General features: G+C 33.0%; 2 protein-coding genes across 7 annotated transcripts; one reads left to right on the forward strand and one right to left on the reverse strand.

The window, feature by feature from the left end:
• The first annotated feature begins 1,327 nt into the window (after positions 1-1,327).
• Positions 1,328-19,462, forward strand: LOC139871947 (protein trichome birefringence-like 34). Its single transcript, XM_071859704.1, has 5 exons — positions 1,328-1,692; positions 5,007-5,184; positions 5,304-5,500; positions 18,304-18,462; positions 19,117-19,462. The coding sequence occupies exons 1-5, from the start codon at positions 1,328-1,330 to the stop codon at positions 19,460-19,462; spliced, it is 1,245 nt and encodes a 414-aa protein (XP_071715805.1).
• Positions 5,592-9,560, reverse strand: LOC139871948 (uncharacterized). Of its 6 annotated transcripts, none has more exons than XR_011766814.1 (6): positions 8,905-9,560; positions 8,215-8,288; positions 7,843-7,932; positions 6,832-6,919; positions 6,024-6,104; positions 5,592-5,933 (listed from the first exon to the last, which is right to left on the reverse strand). XR_011766814.1 is itself a non-coding variant. In XM_071859708.1 (6 exons), the coding sequence occupies exons 4-6, from the start codon at positions 7,893-7,895 to the stop codon at positions 5,759-5,761; spliced, it is 309 nt and encodes a 102-aa protein (XP_071715809.1). In that variant the 5' UTR covers positions 7,896-7,932; positions 8,215-8,288; positions 8,905-8,979; positions 9,243-9,560; the 3' UTR covers positions 5,592-5,758. The 6 variants fall into 6 exon arrangements, 3 of the variants coding, with proteins under 3 accessions (XP_071715809.1, XP_071715808.1, XP_071715806.1); XR_011766813.1 differs by having other exon boundaries at positions 6,044-6,104; positions 8,905-9,553; XM_071859708.1 differs by lacking the exon at positions 6,832-6,919 and having other exon boundaries at positions 8,905-8,979; positions 9,243-9,560.
• Positions 19,463-21,339: the final 1,877 nt, after the last annotated feature.

The raw sequence follows: 21,339 nt of genomic DNA on the forward strand, positions 1-21,339 counted from the left end.
TTATGTTTGTTGTGTTGGAGATTTACCCTTTCAGGGTAGGCTTCGGTAGGTGTGGGATTAGTATCAGATTTAGGGTTATGGTTTTGTTGTGTATTTGTTTTGGGTATTTCCTTCCAGATTTTAGGGTTTTGGTTGTTCACTTTGGATACATTCATTCTCCAGATTACCTCATCTTTCCTCACACTCTGGTTGAATCTGCATTGGTTGTTGTTGGTGTCGGTTCGAATGCCTGCTGTTTTCTCCTTCCTTTCTCTGGCCTTGTAAGCCCTTAAACCCCAACCAAGTATCTGCATTCTGTTGAGTTGATTAAGCAAAGAATCAGCATTCTTTACCCCTTCGTATCGAACAAAGCCAAACCGATGACCATTTTGGAGTCGTTTTCTGGCAATGTACACATCTTTTACTAACCCCCATTTGCTGAAAGCTTTCCATAATTCTGAAACTCCCCACGTTTCCGGAAAATTGTAGAACATGAAGAATGTAAGCGAAGGTTGATTGAAACTCGTCGGACGATCCCTATAGAAGTTCCCTCTTCTTGCTCCTCGTTGTTTCTCCCATCCATTCCTGTTGACGTCTTCTCCCCTCGAAGTGTATTCGAACGTTTGTTTGTTTCCCCATGTGTTTCTCTCTCTAATGTTCTCTCTCACACCCATTTTTATCCTTTAACTCGAAGTGTATTCGAACGTTTGTTTAACTCGATTATTTGAACTGCCCCAACAAGTAAATCCTTAGTATTTGGCATGCTTCACTTGCAATATATTCCAACAAATAACTTTTGCAATTGTTAAATGATAAATCATATATTGGACTAAAGTTCCAATTAACTAACATTATATTTTGGACTTTTTAAAATATAAAAATGTTAAAGGGAGATGAGATAGACTTGAAGCTAACGAATAATATTTATACAACTCACCAACTCCCCACTCCACCAACCTAGCCATAAACCCTGAACAAATATTCCCTCAATAAATTTAGCATCCTTTTTGTTAATTGTAAATGTAAATGTAAATGTTAATAGTATCTCTCAGGTCAATCCTATTCAAACGAGTTTCTATATCTTTAACATTAACATATCTATGATGAAGTCAAACAATATATTTTGTTTTTAAACATACCAACTTAACAGTTACTGATGTTTTGTTATAAGTAGTTATTAATAACATAAGTTCCAACTTGGCCACTACTCCTAACCCATCAGAAGCTTAATTACAAATTCCCACCAACTATTAGAAACTTAAATAGGGGAGAAACCCCTACATAGAATTAGCTGAATATTATTTCATCAAAAAAGAACTTATCTCCAAAGGAATCAAAGTTTAGTCAAATGGTGGCAAGAAACCAACATTTGGTTCCAATAACATTTGGATCATCAGTAAAGTTTAGTATAATTCAGCTTTTTGTTGCACTTCTTTTTGCAGTATTTTTTGTTGGATCAGTACTTTATATGGCTGGAAACTATGTCACCTTTACGATGATTTCGGCCTCAGTAGATAATATACATTCTGATGATTCTGAGTTGAAGTGCAATCTGTTTAGCGGTAAATGGGTGTTTGATAACACGTCGTACCCTCTATATAAAGAGAAAGAATGTAAATTCATGTCGGATCAGTTAGCATGCAACAAATTTGGAAGACAGGATTTGAGGTATCAAAATTGGAGGTGGCAACCTCAACATTGTGACCTCCCAAGGTTTTTTTCTTTATATCTATCAGTCTCCCCTTACATGCAATATGGTTGATTTTTTAGACATGTTCCAAGTTGTGATATTAATACCACATTTAAAATTAATTTATGATTTGAGGTCTAGACATTTCACCCATGCTATATTTGATATGACGGAATGATTAAGTGTTGAATGATTTAAAATTGGATGATTCAAAGGTTTGATTGAACTTCATTTTTATTCATTCTTAACGACAATGATTTGATAATCATTGCCATTCATATGTCACAAAAAAACGCCCTGAATGTTGAATTGTTCGACGTTCAGTGCCAATAAAATGCAATCAAACACACCCTTATCTAGAGGCAGGTTGATTTGCAACCAGAATGCACATTTCTTAAATAAGAAACATTCACATTTTGTGCAAATAATTTCCACAACAATAGTATGAGTGGTCGACAGGGTAAAGGATAGAGTTACTGTTTAAGTAAGCAATGTTCTTAGATGTAGGAGTCGTCCTAACAGTCTATCATTTTTTTTTTTTTTTTTTTTTTTTTAAAGCAAACAAATTTCATTAATAAAGATAATGTACATCGAGGATTATGAATATACAACATATTTGAGCAAAAAATTTACAAAAAGAAGAAGCATATGTATTAGGAATTCGAATCAAACTAAGATTTCATGGGAATGTTAGCCTATTCCTTCTTTGTTTGGGGAGGTTTTGTTGAAGGAGATCGGGTTTATGAGCCAAATTAGCCAATCAAGATTTCCTTTCTCCCATCTACAAGATATCCACTCGTAGTTTTTTAACTGATTTTAGTTCCAGATTTAAGCTTTAATAAATTCTTGTAAACTTGAGATATTTAAAAGATTCATATGCCACCATTTTCGCACTTTATCCCATACTTCTGCGGCAGTTTTGCACGAGAATAACATGTGGAAAGTGGATTCTAAATCGTCATCACAGTTTGAGCATCTTACCGAGTGTAAATCAATCCCTCGGTTGTTAAATTCCACTCTAACCGGAAGCTTGTTTTGAGAAGCTCGCCATGTGAAAATACCAATCTTTTGTGGAATTTTATTGTTAGTAAGTGTAGGAGGGATGTTTGAGGTACTCGAAGCAGTAATTTCATCATGCAAACGGGACAGCGAGCTGGACTTAAATTTTTCGAAGTTGTTAAATTTGAAAGTCCATATATCATGTTCTTTGCCTGAGACCGCTGTCTTGCCAATTTTTTTTTGAGCAGTTTGAGGTCTGAAGAAGATCACCATTTCGTTTGTGAAAGTCAATTCCATGTGAAAGCAGTAGCAGCCATTTCATTCCAAGTTACACGTTCAGCAACTGTGGCAGATTTATTGAATTCTAGCCGAAAAAGCCTCGGGAAAGTGTCTTTTAATGTTTCTTCACCGCACCATTTGTCACACCAAAAACTAGTTTCCAAACCTTTACCCATTATTTTAACAAAAGCATTAAAAATATCTCACCCTAACTTACTTAGGATGTCTTCAACATTAAGGATATTAAACCAAGTTCTCCCCGTAAATTTTTTGAGGTATTGATTTTGATTTGGAGAAATGCAACCCAACCGTCCATTATTTCCATAAATACCTTTAATTAAACGAACCCAAAGAGAATTATTGTCGGTGAGGAATCTCCACCACCATTTAACTAAAAGGGATACGTTTTTGAATTTCAATGAACCAACGCTTAGCCCTCCCGAGTCATAGGGAAGCAAAATTTGGTCTCATTTTACCCATGCCATCTTGAGGCATGATTTTTTTTTTCTAACCCTTTTGTTTGATTATTCTAAACATGTTAACACTGAGGTTTGAACAAGACCTATATATAATTTATGAGAAAATTAGGGTTACAATCACTAGGTTATCAATATCAATAGTAAACCCTTTAAATAATTTTTTAATTTGTTGATCATTTTGGTCTATGAACATTTGATTGACTAATCAACAATATATCATCTAGTTATATTCTTGTATTTTTCTAGCTAAAATCAAGCTAATATATATGATAGTAGGCCTTTTATAATGTATGCTAATTTGTGTATTAGAGTATCAGGTTTTCAATTAGGGTTGATTTATATTTCAACCACCCATGATGTCCAATCAAAATATTTGATTTTTACGATATTTTAAAATTATATTAATTAGGTATATGTGCATTGCATATAGATAGATTCATAAAAATGGTAAACTATGATTATAAGTATAACTATAATAAATAAAGATCTATTAATTAATTAATGATAATAATAATAATAATAATAATAATAATAATAATAATAATAATAATAATAATAATAATAATAATAATAATAATAATAATAATAATAATAATAATAATAATAATAATAATAATAATAATAATAATAATAATAATAATAATAATAATAATAATAATAATAATAATAATAATAATAATAATAATAATAATAATAATAATAATAATAATAATAATAATAATAATAATAATAATAATAATAATAATAATAATAATAATAATAATAATAATAATAATAATAATAATAATAATAATAATAATAATAATAATAATAATAATAATAATAATAATAATAATAATAATAATAATAATAATAATAATAATAATAATAATAATAATAATAATAATAATAATAATAATAATAATAATAATAATAATAATAATAATAATAATAATAATAATAATAATAATAATAATAATAATAATAATAATAATAATAATAATAATAATAATAATAATAATAATAATAATAATAATAATAATAATAATAATAATAGTAATAGTAATAAATAAATATTATATATATTAATCAAATAATGGTATATTTCTGTATTTAGTCTTATCTTGTAGAATTTTTCAAGGCTAATTAAATTATGTAGAAAATGATTGTACCTTTTGCTAGTTGAGAGTAGTTATTTGCAAAAAGTGATTGGTTATTTATAATGTACAAATAAAACATGTATGTCTGAAATGCTTATTGACAACTCGCTATCATTAAAAAAGTTCTTATCATTTCCGGTTTTCCAAGTTATTCAGATTAACCAAATCCAAATTAAGGGGTTTATGGAATTCGGGTTTTTGGATACGAGTAACAAAGTTAATCAACTCATTTAACCTGAATCCACTTTAACCTAAATTGTTATGATATTAAGTTATTTTCGACACCATTATGTATAATTATATCGAGTTATTGAATGAATAAGATGTTTTATTACTGAGTAAGATATAACATATGATAAGTAATTAATATCTTAAAATATGATTCTTCATTTTCTATTATTTTTCCCTTTTAAGATACTTATACTTATTGTCTCCTTGTAGGTTTAATGCAACAAAATTGTTGGAGAGGCTAAGGAACAGAAGGATGGTATTTGTAGGGGATTCTCTAAATCGAGGTCAATGGATTTCAATGGTTTGCCTTTTAGATTCATCCATCCATGACCCAAAACTCAAATTCATTAACTATGATGGTTCCAATTTAATTGCCTTCAAAGCTGTGGTAAGTAAAATTATAAACCCTAACTAAGTACTCACAAATATTCCAATAACATTTCAATGAATTTATTATGTAATTTGAAAGTTCTCATTCTTTTTTGTATGAATTTTGATGAAATGTAGGAATACAATGCTTCCATCGAGTTCTATTGGGCACCTTTATTAGTTGAGTCTAACTCTGACCACCCAGTGAACCATAGGTTACCTGAAAGGATCGTTCGTTCCCAATCCATTGTAAAGCATGCTAGGGTTTGGACTGATGCCGATATACTTGTCTTTAATTCCTATCTTTGGTGGAGGCAACCCCATATCAAAGTGTTGTAAGTCCATACAAAATATTCTCAAACTAGTGCAAAGACCCGTGGAATCACGGGATTTTTAAGAATTTTTTTTTTTTGAATGATATTTAGGTTGATGAAACTCATTCTTTATTATCTTCAGACTATATATATAATTATAATTATAACAGTACGATAAGAATGATTGAATGAACAAAATATACATGGTGGTTTCCAATATCATCTAACAAAGCAAAACTTACACCTTTGATTTATCAGACTAAAAAAATCCAGCATATATCAGAAGACCAAACCCAAATCAAAATAGAACATTATCAAGTTACCTCTGAGCTTAGGTTTCTTTCCAGCCTTAGCTAGGTTACCACCCTTCCACGAGACTTTTTGTTTCCATACTACCTTAACTTTCTTTGCTTTATTTTCAACCATGATTTTCTTATTCCTTTCCTTAATTTCACTGCAAATTTGACATAAAAATAATTAGTGATCAATATAAGTTTGTGAACAAATAATTGACTGCATCAACTAATAACATTAACAGACTTACATGATTGTACTGCAACTTACTTTAATAGACTCGCATCTTCTATTCGAGAACCCCTTACGACCAAGAGCGATTAGAAAGAACCTGCTTAAGCCCACATAAAATGAGGATAAGCAGCCTAACATAGTTAATGAATGAAAGCAACAAACCAAATTAAAAATAAAATGCATATTATTTAAAATATCAAAACATTGATTTCTTTTATTAGTACTTAGAACATACAACATCACCATCATTACCACATTATTAGTGTAACAGGGTCAATACTTGTACAGTCTGTGTCTATGTACATATTATCACATACAAAACAATTATACAACTAAAGTAACACACACCCTTGATTGAAGTGATGATGTTTGCACAACTTAAAACATAACTTACACCGTAAATACTATTAAAATGAACTTTTATCATTTTTGTGTCAGTTAAATACCAAAGAAAAATGTGAGTGTCTAACTTTTTGATCTCTTAAAATGAACTTTTAACATCTCATATATACATCCCTTTAACTACATGTCTAAATCTTAAACTGAAACAATATAAAAACCAAATGCAAAAGATAAGTTAAACATTGCTTTATATATAAGAACATAAACAACTTATAAGATAACCACATTCAGAACCAAAATAATCTTAATCTTAGTGCAAGTTGTGTATGTTGCAAGTTGTGTGAAAATCATTAAAAAATAAAGACACGTCAATATAAGCATTAGTATCATAAGACATGACAACAATTGTATACTTAAATGTTTTTACAGCTCCTGAAATATTTAAACAAAAATGAATATGAAGAACGGAGTAAAAAGCTTACTTATCAACATTTGGCTTATTCAAGACATCATATATTGCTTCCCTCTGTTCCACAGGGCGCACAAGACACCTGTCATTGCTCCTATATGCTACAATGTAACAATTTAAAATTTTTTTATGCAGTTAGCATATAAAGAAAAGTGGAATAATTCATATGGCTAGAGGTGACAATTCAACTCATTTAAAAGTAGGCACAATATAATCAACTGTTTATAATACTTCATTTTAAATCAAAACATGTAAATGGAGATAACATCAAGGAAGGAAAAAGAACAATACTATACACTTAAAATCAAATGACACTTTCACCTACACATTTAAGCAAACACTTGGCGTGCATCAATCAAGCGTTCATCTGTAACTAATATAAACATCATTTTAACATCGTTTCAACATAATACTTTAGAGTAACTATTTAAATCTGAAAATGAATTGTGTTTTCAATGCTTAACTTAATGCTTCTATTACACTTCTGATGAAATTCGACTACTTTGATAAGTAGGCATGAAACATAACTTAAATACTGACTTCCCTTGGCAAATTTAAAAATGAGACAGGACAAACTTTCACCAGGTGCCACAAACACTTGAGTCATTTTTTTTGCGCAAAAAAAAAAAAAAAAAAAAACTATTATAACAAAAGAAAGTTCATCTAAAAATTGAAAACTCCAATAAAGTAGTAATGTGTACTAAGTCAGAGTTAGCATTTGACTCTACACAAATAGATAGATCACATAGTCGAATGACTCTTTAAAAAAACAAAAAGTCCAAAAAAAGTCAGAGTAGTAATGCAGTTTCTAGAGTTTTTAGGTGGTCTCGTGCAAATGAAGATTGATGATACAATATGTAAAAAGTAGAAAACTAAATTGAACTCCATTAATTCACATGTGTTTGGTCATCTAATACTAACCCGTTTCGACCTGGACCCATTTTGACCCGAACCCATTTTGCCAGAAAAAAAATAATACCTATAGGATTTATTAATAAGATGGCAAATGAAATGATATTAATACCCAAAATGTCTGCAAAGAGTTGACCGAATAAAAGCCAGCCTTGTAGGATTCATGATATGCAATGGCTTAAAAGGCCCTTCAGCATCCCACCTGCCCACAAAATATATTTTCTTGATTGAACATTTAACAATAAAAGATTAGCTAAGATTCCTAAATTGCTAATATACTTCCAGTTGCTTTGCAAAATTCAGATATTAAACATAAGATATGCAAATGATTTTGATTAAATTAAGATAAAAATAATTAGAGTATCTAGTTCACAAGACTACCTAGAAGCAGAAACAGCAGGTTGAGGGCTAATAAGTCAATATTCATAACAAAACCCTTTTGTAAAATAACATGTACGCTTAAAACAAAATATCTACAACTCACCTTAGATGTATCGTATCAGATAGTTCATACCCTGTAGGATATGACACATTGAACCGATCTCTTACAATCCAGGCCTGTAAATATCAAAAGATCCATTGAAGCATTTCATCAAACATTTGGTATGCAGTACATATCAGTAAAATACATATCATTTAGGTCAGCCTATAATCTTTAAAATACATGCTCTTGCAAACATTAAGAGAACTCGAATTTGCGTATTGAAAAAATTAGCACAATATTAGTATCTCAAAATGCCAATATCAGCTTTATATTTTTAAAAAACAAATTCTAAGAATTGTAATCTATGCGTCAAAGCAACAGTTTAATAAACAAACCTAACATATAATTACATATTCAGATATTTATTTAGTCTCATTTGAAGGATACTTACCCCCATTTGAAGTGTTTATTGTCTCACTATCTCATCCAAAACTATAACTTTTCAAGAAATATGGTCCTTTGACCTTTACAGTTTGACTTTTCATTTCAACCTTAATACTTTCCGAATTCAGCGTCCTATTTTCATCTTGTTACAAATCAAATGAATATATATCATAATATAGTATTTGTTACACAATTCAATGTACCAAGTTTTAACCCACATGTCAGTTTTTTGAATCATAATTTAGTCCAAATGTTTAACTATATATGATCAAACAATTAAGAAAATTAGGAAAAATGGAAGCTTACTACTCAAGATCAAAATCTGAAGGAATCCAAAATAGTGTGAGTGCAGATATGGTGCGATGGCTCGATCTGCTGTCTCTGTTACATGATTTACCAATTCAAAATATTTTCAGACATTAATTAAAAATAAGTGAAAAATAAAAGCCCTTATATAAATCAAAGCCCTAACTCAACAAATGACTTATGAAGAGATTTATAATTTATGAACCTAGCTGCAAATCTCATATTGAAAAACCCTAAATCGATGTTGAAGATAAAATTGAAAACATTACCTGTTAGAATCTGAAAACAATCGCAATATAATCCCACCTTCTCATTGAATCTGGAAAAGATTGATTTACCTTAAAGAATTCGTGATGAAGCTGCCAGAAGATGAAAAGCTCAAAATGAATGAAGAAGATGGAGAAGCCGAATGTATCTGATATTCGAAGCAAAAGAAGCGATGGTGGTGCAATGGCGGACATGTTTAAAATGAACATATGCTAAGGAATTGAAAGAGGATTCAGAGATTATTCAATTTTCTAGGGTTTTTTGTAATTGGGAGAGGAGATAGGTACAGAGCAAAAAAGAGATTTAGGGTTTAAATGATATAAGGCTTTTTTTTTCGAAAATAATGAAGCGTGCACGCGTGTGATGGGGTTTCCAAGAGAAGCATTCTCTGTTACTTTTTTTATAATAATTAAATTTTGTTTTTTATTTTTTGAAATACCGATTTTATTTATAATTTTAATTTAATAAGATTAATTAATTATTATGATTTATTTAATTTAAAAAATAAGGAAAGGATGATGTCATCCAAATGGGGTGAGAATGTGACATGTGTCCTCATTATTTTTTTAAGCTATAGTTTTTATTATGAAATGATGTCATGCAATAAGCTTTTTCATAGTATGTATAGAAGAGTAAATTGAATATTTTAACTCTTGTGTATAATTATTTTTATTTTTTTATTTATAATAGGAAAAACTCACACACCTAACACGAATTTTTCACCGATATTTACAAGTGTTCACCCTAAACTTGAACCCACAACCTATCATAGGGGCTTCACAATTTGGGTACAAAATCAACCAAAACTACATTATTTATTTGTTATAAAATTGACACAACTCATGGCTCATTCTTTAGATATCATACAAAACTGAATTAGAAACTAAATATTGTTAGTTTTTTTTTTTTTTTCATCCATCTTAACTGTAGACGCTGAAAGAGAGGATCTTAGAATCAACCTAACACGATCTAGAGGCGGAATAACAATAGAAAGAGCTTAAACGAATATCTATGGGTTTTCGGGTTCGTACAAGTCAAACCAAGACTAGATCTTGATAAACACGAAGCCTAGACGGACATTCTGTGGTATTTGGACATGAAGATTGAAAGAGACTCGACCCAGAAGAGTTTTTCGTGTGTGTGTAATGTGCTAAGTCGTTAACCCAATTAATGAAGATTAATTAGGCTTAAATACCTCAGTTCTTATATCGGTCGACAGTGAATGACAGTCGGTCGACTGACCATGTCAGTCGGCCGACTGTCGAGTAATATTACGAATTATATTTAAACGTTTACAAATATAAAATAACACATCGACAATCAACGTTTAACAATATTACAGGTTACAACATGATCGAATAAAACGTTAAAGTTCATGGAACTAGGGATTACAAAATATGCACTAACAAACTCCCCCTAAGACCTAGTTCCTCATAAGTCTTCGATCTGCTTCAATCTCTGTACGGATCTGTAACCATATTATTCAAATAGCAAACCTTTGCAACACGAATGTACTGTTGTGCTTGAACTCTATTTTCTGGCCTGTACAGCATCCGATTGTAGTACAATGTGAAGATGTCAGCTTCACAGCAATTTCTCAACCAAACGGGATCTAAAACCCGTGTCGAGTCTGTCTCATCTTCCTTCAATTTGTCCAAAACGATGACTGCCTCCTCTGAGCGTTCATCGTAGTACCACCAGCGAAAACGTGGGCTAAAGTTCTGCGGCATTTTCATCACAGGAACCTTTCTCATATAATTTACTGGCTTGTATTTGACAATCTTTCTTCGTTCGCCCGTTTTCTTGTTTGTTCGATAAGTGATCGTGGGAAATTGAGGGCCGAATCCCTCAAAGTTCTTTGACAAGTACGAGTGTCTTATCTTCTTGCAGACAATATTAGGAATTCCGTCATAATCCCTATATAACATTTTGAGCCTAGCCACCTGCATAAATTCAAAGTACGGTAGAGACGTGAACTCGTATCCATGTTTGATGTAATCCACTCTGTACTCCTTCTTTATTGCGTATATATTCAACTCTTTAATGTAGGCCCACGCAATTATTTTTCCTTTAGGCAAAAGATTCGCCGGTCTATTAATATAATTCATCCATTCAGGTTCCGGCGCTGGCTTCTCACAATATTTTCTGATCCTCAACTGGATCTTCCACTCAGCTTCTAGAACTTCTATCTTTTCTTTATTTATCTTGACCGGTAAAAACCCTGGAGGCAAATCTTCGGTCTTTTCTTTTTCTTCGCATTTACGGTTTAGAAGCTCTTCATTCATTTTGAAGTAGTCTTGAAATGTAGGTAGATCTTTATCGTTATTACATTCGTACTCTGGAAAATCACCTATTGGTTCATCTTCAATAATTACTTCATCAAAATCTATATCAGGGATCTGCTGATATCCCTTCACAACCAATCTAGCTTTATTTCGAATTACAATACCTTGCTCGTCCTTTTTATTCTTCCATACCCATCTAAGCCCATAAGGTTTGCAACCATGCGGCGGAGTCACTAGTTTCCATACTCCTAAATGCTTGAATTGCAAAAGCTCTTCTTGCATGGCATTTACCCAATCATCATAAAGAAGAGCTTCCTCAACAGAATTTGGTTCAATTTGACACACAAAGCATGAATATGCATGTAAGAAGAGTTTGCCTGACCTATTTAGTGAAGAATATAAAGCTTGCATAACATTCTCAGTTGAAGCTTTCTGATTATCAGACGTTGAGGCATCATTTGATGGTTCTCCAGAAACTCCTTTCGAATCAACAATAAAATCATCTAAGTGTCGAGGTAGGACAACTGTTCGTGATGATCTACGAACACCTTCAGGTCCTGGTTGTTCTTCCTGAACTTCTACATTTTGTGGCAGATTATGAACACTTTCGCCACTGTCTATAGGTTGTGACTCCTCTTCAGAATCAGATCAATCATAAGATGGATCATCTTGATAATCACCGGATTCTTCATCATCTTGAACAAGTTGTTGTTGCGGCACTGGGTGATGTTGTGGTGCCGTTTGAGATTTCGGAACCATTTGTGATGGAGACGTCTGCATTTCATTCAGTAATCTTGCAATAACTTCATCATCAGTAGCAACAGACGGAAGACCAAAAGAATCAAACAAATTTTCATAATCAAACTGCTATGAAAAACCTTTCCCAGCAGGAATAGCAGCATTTCTTTGAACATCTACTTCAAAATGTTCTTCAACACGTTTAGATACAGTGTTGAAAACTCTTTTGTTTGGATTCCCATAACCAAGAAATATACCAGGAACAGCCTTAGGATTAAATTTTCCTCCAGTATCTCGTATCATGATTGAACACGGTGCACCAAAGGGTTCGAAATGTTTAATGTTAGGCTTCCTTTTATGTAGCAATTCATAGCAAGTCTTTCCATGTCTCTTGACTACTAACAATCGGTTCATTGTATAACATGCTGTAGCCACAGCTTCACTCCAGAAGTTAACCGGTAAACTTGAGTCGGCTAACATAGTTCTAGCAGTTTCAATTAACGTTCTGTTACGTCTTTCAGCAACACCATTTGATTGCGGAGTATAAGCTGGACTGAACTGTTGTTGAATGCCTTTCTCATTGCAGAAACTCTCCATCTGCTGATTCTTGAATTCAGTACCATTATCTGTTCGAGTCTTCCTAACCTTTAACTTGTACAAAGATTCCAGCTTCAAAAACAACAACTTTATATTGTCAAACGTGTCAGACTTCCTTTTTAACATCACTACCCAAGAGTATCGTGAGTATTCATCAGTCACTACCAAACAATATGAATCTCCAGAGATGCTTGTTCGATTAATCGGACCAAAGAGATCCATATGTAACAACTCTAGAGGAACAACAATTGAATGATGTTTCTTTGTTACATGTGACTTTTTAGTCTGTTTCCCTTTCTTACACGGAAGACATCCTTCAGGAATTTGAAAACTCTTAACATTTACTCCCTCAATCATATTATTATGAACAAGATTGTTCATCTTTCTCAAGCTCAAATGACCCATACGCTTGTGCCATGAAATTGATTCTTGTTCTGTAGCTTTGGATATGAAAGCTTGATGACCTGTTGCAGCTTTAACATGGGCTGTTGACATATCCAAAATATACAAATCGTTATTTCTGGGAGCTGTCATAAGAATCATCTCTTCCGGTATTACATACTCTTTCTTCAAAATGTAGCATCTTTGATCATCAAAGGCAACCTTATGCCTTTTATCTGCTACTTGCTAAACAGACAGCAGATTATTTGACATCTGCTTCACAAAATTCACTTTATCAAAACTAACATTAGCATTAGCAATCACACCCTGAGCTGTAATAAAACCTCCTTCATCTCCTGCAAAAGAAACAGATCCTCCATTTACTGATTTGACATTAGAAAGTAAGGACATATTTCCTGTCATGTGCCGGGACGCCCCACTATCAACAATCCATGTATTTCTACTCGGATCGTAGGCGACCTGCACAACAAGAAAAGAAGTTAGTTTGAGATGGACACCCATGCCCGAATGGCAGTGGGTTTCCCATCGACACCAATAACTTGCACATCCATCCATTGACCCTTTGATCCCGATGGATCATTGGACTTGTCAACAACCTTTGTCTCGGTTTTAGGCTTCCAAACGGTACGTTTACCAACAGATTTCTCATAATAGTCATTCGTTTGAAAAATTTTATTCACACCTGACTGTACCCTTGTGGATGAATTAGCAATAGAATTTGACTTTGGTTTATAAAAACCTTTTGAACTATTACTTGAAGTACCTATGGAACTGGAACTAGAAGCATAGTGTGTAGTTTTCTTTTCAGTGTCAGATTTTCTTTTTGGTGTTTTCCAACGCTGTTGACAGTTAACAGCACAGTGACCCTTTTTCCCACATTTATTACAGTTTTGAGTTTCTTTTGTACGTGTTTTTGAACTCAGATGCTTATTGGGAAAAGACTGTTTCATGGGTGGCATAGGCTTCTCAACATGATGTTTCAAGCCTGGTCGACGGTTAGGATGCACATATTTAGGCACATTGTTAGTATTAGGGCTCCTTTTATTAAATAGTTCTTCAGGTGCTTGTGTAAGAACATATTCTTTATCTAGGTTGAGTCCCTGCTGATACTTGACAGGTGTCTGAAATATTTTCTTTCCATTAGCGTTCCTAGAGTTTACTTGTTTTCTAGGTGTGGGTTGTCCGCTTTCACTAGCCTTACTAGCATTCAATGGATTTTTCAGGATAGTAATTGGTTTGGATTTTGGTGTCACAAACTCTGAAACTTTTTCATACACTGAATCAGATTTACTGTCCTCAGCTAAGTAGTCAACAATCGGCTTAGTGCTGTCTGATTTTTCATTCTCTACAGGCTTAACACTTAGGATTTCACTAAGGCAAGAATCAGAAGGTTTATTAATGTACTCATTCCTAAGAGGAGGAGGACACTCTTTATAACCTAAACCCTTTTTACCATCATTCTTGTTATAGACAGTATAGTCAATGACATATGACATTCGCTGCCAAGTGTCATTTCTAGCCTTTTCTGACTCATACTTAATCTTAAACTCTTCCTTTTCTCTCTTAGTACATTCAAGTTGATTTAAGTACATCATTATGGCCTTTTGGTCACCTGAAATTGTAGCTCTTAAATCATGAACTTGATTTTCTAGAGTTTTGATTGTCTCCCTGAATTCCTTTTTATTGTTAAACTGAGTTAAATTAGTCTCGTATAGGCCTTTTACCTCAAGATAAGCTGCTTTAACAATCCTAAGTTCCTGTTTTACTTCGGGACAGTATATACATCCTAAGGGAATATCATTCAGTTTAGAAACTATGGATTCAAGTTTAGCAATTTCTAACTTATGATCAGCACAATCGTTACATACCAAAGGAAATTCAGTTTGTACCTTAGAGTCACTTGATGTGTTTGCCATGAACGAATACTGCTTTTCTTCAGTCTCTGATTCAGGTTCAGATTCTGAACTAGAACTGGAACAGTCAGAATTATTCAACTCAACTGAAATCTTGACATCATCTATTAAAATAGTTTCTCCATCTGATGAAGACGAACTACTGTAATCCGTCCATACATCGCCATCATTGTGCATTTCGTATTTGAACTTCTCATACACTCTCTTGTTAAGAACACCTCTTCTAACATATCTGATCATTGCATAAGTTCGCTCAATTCTTGCTTCCATCTTGCAGATGTAACACATGCATTCTTTCGCAGTACCAACACAACCAGCTTTCTCTCTTTCTTGTTTCTCACTTTCAGTTTCTTCTTCGGTCTTAGGCATTCTAACAACGTTAGCATGATTTTCATCATCAGCAAATACTGTCCAATCACAACCTTCGTCTGAATATGTTGCAATTAAGCCTTTTGCTTTATCATTTCTGATAGTATCACCGCTCGTTGTTTCAACTGGCACATTAACCTTTGTCTTATTATACTGATTGTGAAATGGGTTGTGAAAACCAGTTTTCTGTGGCCTGGTACATGTTCTTTTGAAGTGTCCTAACTCATTGCAATTAAAACATCTCACTTTTGACATATCAAAACCTAACTTAGTATCTCTAGTAACACCTAAGCTCTGTTGACCTGTCCTTTTCAGAAATTTCTTCGCTCGTCTAATCACACTACCCATAGCCCAGAGGATATCCATCTTTTCAAGTTCATCCTCATCAATCTGCTCATAATCTTCTGCTTCTAAATGAGCATTACCAATTTGACCACCAACCATTTCATTATAAGAATTAACTACCAAAGCAACTAAAGCCATATCTTCCTCTACAACTGAAAGGGGCCTAGTTCTTAAATTCTCAGTGTTGAGAACTACAGTTTTTGGCTCCTGTCTAATGGTGGACTGATTTGTATTACTAGGCTTATTTACTTGGGTTGGAAACATCACATTTTGAGCAGGTTGTGATCTATTTACAGCACTCTCATTAGAAACAAACGCTGTTTGTAGGGGAGCATGAACATTGCTCAATCCAGAAGTACCAGCTTTGTAAATTATAGGACTCTGTTGACCCTCAAGACGTTTCTTCTTGGTTTCCATATCCAAGTCCTTTACCATCAATTTTGATGTGAATTTATCTAGGGTCAGTGATTCACCAGCAGACGAAGCTCTGTCCTCTATCTGTTCAATAAACGCATCCCACTTGTGTGGTAAACCATCTGTTAATTGTTTGATAGCTTTCTGTTCTGTAACTTCTACACCTAAGTTACCCAATTCAGAGACAAGATGACGATAGCGAATGATTATCTCTTCTAACGTTTCATGACTTAGAGCAGCAAACCTTTTCCATTCACTTTTGATTACTTTAGCTTTCTTTTCACGATACGCCTTATTTCCTTCGATACCTATCTTAATAGCATTCCAAAGAGAATATGAAGTTAAGTGCATTTGATATTGATGATAAATATCACCGTCTAAACCCTGGGTCAATTGAGCATAACATCTACATTCTAAGGCATATGTTTCTTTTTCTGTCACGCTATAATCTTCATACTTCTTACTATTACCATCAGTACCTAAAGGCTCTTTATATTCATGTTGTATCAAATCCCACATTCTAGGATCAAGGCCTCTAATGTAATTCATGAACCTAGCCCTCCATCTAATGTAATCATTTGTATTATCAAGTCTAGGAGCACGATTGGCACTGCCTGATTCACTATCAGATAGTAAAATGTTTTGAACGCCGGAAGTAATTGCCATTGCCTGATCAGACATTTTAAATTTTGATTAAGGTTGAATCTGATCCTAAGTCGGTCGACTGTTGGTGACAGTCGGTCGATTAACAGATACAGTCGGTCGATGAACAACTACAATCGGTCGATGAACAACTACAATCGGTCGACTGTCAATGATTACTTGGTCGAAGTTCTGTTTACATTTAGGCAAATGGTAGTACTTTTTCAATCGGTCGATGTTACTTCAATCGGTCGGTTTAGAACTTAAGTCGGTCGGTTTACAACTTAAGTCGGTCGGTTTATCATATGTCGGTCGGTTTAAAGACAATCGGTCGAACTAATGACAATCGGTCGAAATACACGAAAATCGGTCGATTGTCTCCTAAGTCGGTCGACTGTACTTTCTTTCAGAGCCAGAATCAAAACCGAAGGTTTAACGTAAAAGTATACAACATTCAATCCAAAACCAATTTTTTGACCCAAAAATATACCAAGAACTCGTTTAAAACAATTGATTCAGCAAGCCGATGCTCTGATACCACTTTGTAGACGCTGAAAGAGAGGATCTTAGAATCAACCTAACACGATCTAGAGGCGGAATAACAATAGAAAGAGCTTAAACGAATATCTATGGGTTTTCGGGTTCGTACAAGTCAAACCAAGACTAGATCTTGATAAACACGAAGCCTAGACGGACATTCTGTGGTATTTGGACATGAAGATTGAAAGAGACTCGACCCAGAAGAGTTTTTCGTGTGTGTGTAATGTGCTAAGTCGTTAACCCAATTAATGAAGATTAATTAGGCTTAAATACCTCAGTTCTTATGTCGGTCGACAGTGAATGACAGTCGGTCGACTGACCATGTCAGTCGGCCGACTGTCGAGTAATATTACGAATTATATTTAAACGTTTACAAATATAAAATAACACATCGACAATCAACGTTTAACAATATTACAGGTTACAACATGATCGAATAAAACGTTAAAGTTCATGGAACTAGGGATTACAAAATATGCACTAACATTAACATTCTACTTAACAAACGTGTACTAATTAACATTTATTCAAACAATATTTATGAAACTAGCAATATTTAGCTTTTACTTTACTTTTATATCACTCTAAGGTTATATTTTGAAGAACGTAGTGTGAATAGTTTAGTTGTTTTAACAAAATAATGTAGCTTTAGTTAGGTTATATACTCATACAACCACATATTTCTTTTTACTATTAAATTTGAAATAAAATGATTGTGCATTCGGAAACGGTCAATCTTGCTAGCAGTATGGATCATATCCTCAAAAATCTTAAAAGTTGGCCGGGGAGACATCGATCAATAACATATTCATCAATTACAATTTATTATGTGAATTAATTATGGAAGCCAAATTTAAGATTCTAATGATGATGATGATTATGATTAGGTGGGGTTCATTTGAAGATGAAAATGGGATATATAAAGAAGTGGAGATGCTACGTAGCTACGAAATGGCTTTTAAAACATGGTCGGATTGGTTAGAGATTCATGTTGATCGACTCAAGACCCAATTGTTCTTCATGAGCATGTCGCCTACTCATGAGAGGTACCAATATATTCATGGTTTAACATCATTTTTTCAGTCATATCACTGTACAATTAAATTCATTTTGAAACACACAATGTACTTGTATTTGTATAGTTTAACGGCTAACTAACTTAAATTCTGAGAATGACTTAAAGTTCTGAATTAATTACTTGGATATGGATTTAAACGAAAGCTCTGAGTGTTGAAATTTTTTTCTGTTTTGAATTCCAAGATAAAATCGAGAAATGGTGACAATTTGTCGAATTCAAATATAACAAAAGAAAAATGCGGAGTAACAAGGAATTAACGGTTGATAAATGGGCGACTCTTACTTAACAAATACGGAGTAATAACTAATTAAATGTGTTGGTATACTTGATAGCTAATTACTACTCTTATGGAAGTTTGATTAAAGTTGAATATAACATCTTCAACTTGAATCAAACGTCTAAATTTGTTCTTAACTAATATGCATATTCAACCAAGGGGGTGGTGTAATGGTTTAGGGCTCATCCTTTCATAGTGAAGGTTATGGGTTCGATTATAGGCAAATGCAGTTATTCCTTTATGGCCACGGATGTTCGCCTACAATGACTCCAGACTACTCGCAGAGCAGATAGTCGCCTTATAAAACATAGCTCGTGTAAACTTTCATGTTTCTATAATTTGTAGGGGTGAAGAATGGGGTGCAACCGATAACCAAAATTGTTATAATGAGACAGAATTGATCACAAAAGTTGGATATAGGGGTCGCGGAACGGATCCTAAAATGATGAGAATAGTAGAGAACTCCATCGATCAACTAAAAACTAGAGGTTTGAATGTTCAAATTATCAATATAACTCAACTTTCGGAATATAGGAAAGAAGGGCATCCTTCGATTTATAAAGAACAATGGGATCCACTTACCGAAGAACAAATATCGAAACCTAGTAGTTATGCAGATTGTATACATTGGTGTCTTCCCGGTGTACCTGATGTGTGGAACGAACTTCTTTATGCTTATATATTTCAATAATTAAAAGTCACTTATTTTGATATGAATTTCCAATTTATTTATGTCAAATATTTGTTTTTATAAAAACAAAAATTGTAGAAAAATCTATTTGCTATAAATGAGAAGTGTAGGAAATGACATTATAAGATGTAACCTTAAAATGTAATGTGTAATGTGTAATCAATCAAAGGTACATCAAATGGTTACAATGGACATGTTTAAATACTAGATAGATCACAAATATAATGATCATCACACCAACTAATACACCTAATAAAGCTAGATGACAACCAACTTACTCATGAAAGCACACATGACAACCAACCCACTAATACATAGAACATGGGCAAAAGTATCCACATCATTTTGCATTACTTTATTGTAACAAAAATACTATATGAAAGTACGAAACTACACTACGCTTTTAAATGAAATAATTTAACTAAACATGAGTTTACCATTTCTTGAAGCAAACGTCACTCAACCTAAGATTGAAAACACATTCTCCTTTGAAAACTTATTTTTCTAGTAAAGTTTGGTACTCCTTTTTTGTATCTTAGTAGCAAAATAGTACTCTATAATAAAAGGGTTTTAGTGTTCACTCTTTTGACGATTTGTCAAAAACTAATGGTGCTCGATTTGTGTCATTTGCCAGTTTCTTAGCCGAAAATAGAAAGTTGTAAATGATCTAAACAAAGTGAGGGGTCTCCTGCGCGTTGCTGTGAACCCCCTTTGTTTGGTCTTAACAACAATTGTATTTATAAGTGCATAATTGTAATTTGATTTAGTAATTTGCAATTCATTTACGCATGATATAAAAAATAACGAGTGTGATTAAGCTTGCACGTTGTTGCGAAAAATATTTGTGATATGTTTGTAATGCTATAACATGTTACATAAAGTGATAAAAAAATTATCTTTAAGATTACTATTACAATTAATACTTATTTATATTATATGAAGTATCTCATAGATCATATTTATAAATCAAAATCGAAACTTTCATCTATTTTCTCCCATATCGTGACATTAATTGTTAATTATAAGCAACTAATTATTTTCCCTTCTCAATCTAAAAGACTGTTAATATCAACTTTGTTATATTCATTTTTAGATTAAGATATATAATAATAATAAATACATATTTGATTTGTCATATAACTTGGCCAAATGGCCCGAAAAGGTAACGTAAGTTACCCAATTTGACAATCAAGGTAACTCCCAAATCGCATAAACTCAAATAAGATTTCAATTTTATTTTTGCTCAAGAAAAGGATTGCGTGTTCAAAAATTTTAAAACTGAGGTAATCTTCGTTAAATTCATTAACAATCGTTAGTTGAAAATACATAGTTGGATCTTGAAGTTTCTAAAAACGTTGCACCAAAAGTCCTTGTATCATCTTCCTTAAAAAAAATTAAATAACAACAGCAGCAAGTAGGAGGAGTTCATGGTTTCTTCATGAATCCAAAATCAAGCCAAAAACTAATTTGAATCAGGATCATAGAGCAGCTATGAACGTTTTTGTGAGGCATCTTCACTCAATCCCAATCTTCATCTTCTTCTTGCAAATCGAAAATCGAAATCGAAGGTCTGAACGGGACTCACCATGTATGACTTGTTCTGGGTGTAGTTTGTAACACCCCGTTTTTTCGTAATATGTTGCTTGTGGTGGTGTTTAATTTCCTAGATTCGAAGTTGTGTTTGTGAACGTTAAAACTTGGACGTCATTTAAGTTACATAGTATGAAAACGTATCTTTTGACCTCAAATAAATTTTGTTTTAGTGTTTTAGAACTTTACCATTAGAAAGTACACCTTATGAGGTTTCCAACGATATTTGATTCATCAAAAACGGAGTTACGGTCTAAAAGTTACGACCAAAACAAGTTCAAAAACCG

Source organism: Rutidosis leptorrhynchoides, chromosome 10 (genome assembly GCF_046630445.1).
Source record: "Rutidosis leptorrhynchoides isolate AG116_Rl617_1_P2 chromosome 10, CSIRO_AGI_Rlap_v1, whole genome shotgun sequence".
Taxonomy (NCBI): Eukaryota; Viridiplantae; Streptophyta; class Magnoliopsida; order Asterales; family Asteraceae; genus Rutidosis; species Rutidosis leptorrhynchoides.

Bases quoted from the DNA above. Each gene is read 5' to 3' on its own strand.
- LOC139871947 (XM_071859704.1), top strand. From the start codon at position 1,328: ATGGTGGCAAGAAACCAACATTTGGTTCCAATAACATTTGGATCATCA. The intron at 5,185-5,303 runs GTAAGTAAAATT...GATGAAATGTAG, and splicing joins TAATTGCCTTCAAAGCTGTG to GAATACAATGCTTCCATCGA. The intron at 5,501-18,303 runs GTAAGTCCATAC...GATTATGATTAG, and splicing joins CAACCCCATATCAAAGTGTT to GTGGGGTTCATTTGAAGATG.
- LOC139871948 (XM_071859708.1), bottom strand. From the start codon at position 7,895: ATGAATCCTACAAGGCTGGCTTTTATTCGGTCAACTCTTTGCAGACAT. The intron at 6,105-7,842 runs GTATTAATATCA...GGGCTTAAGCAG, and splicing joins ACTCTTTGCAGACATTTTGG to GTTCTTTCTAATCGCTCTTG. The intron at 5,934-6,023 runs GTAAGTCTGTTA...TCAAATTTGCAG, and splicing joins GTAAGTTGCAGTACAATCAT to TGAAATTAAGGAAAGGAATA.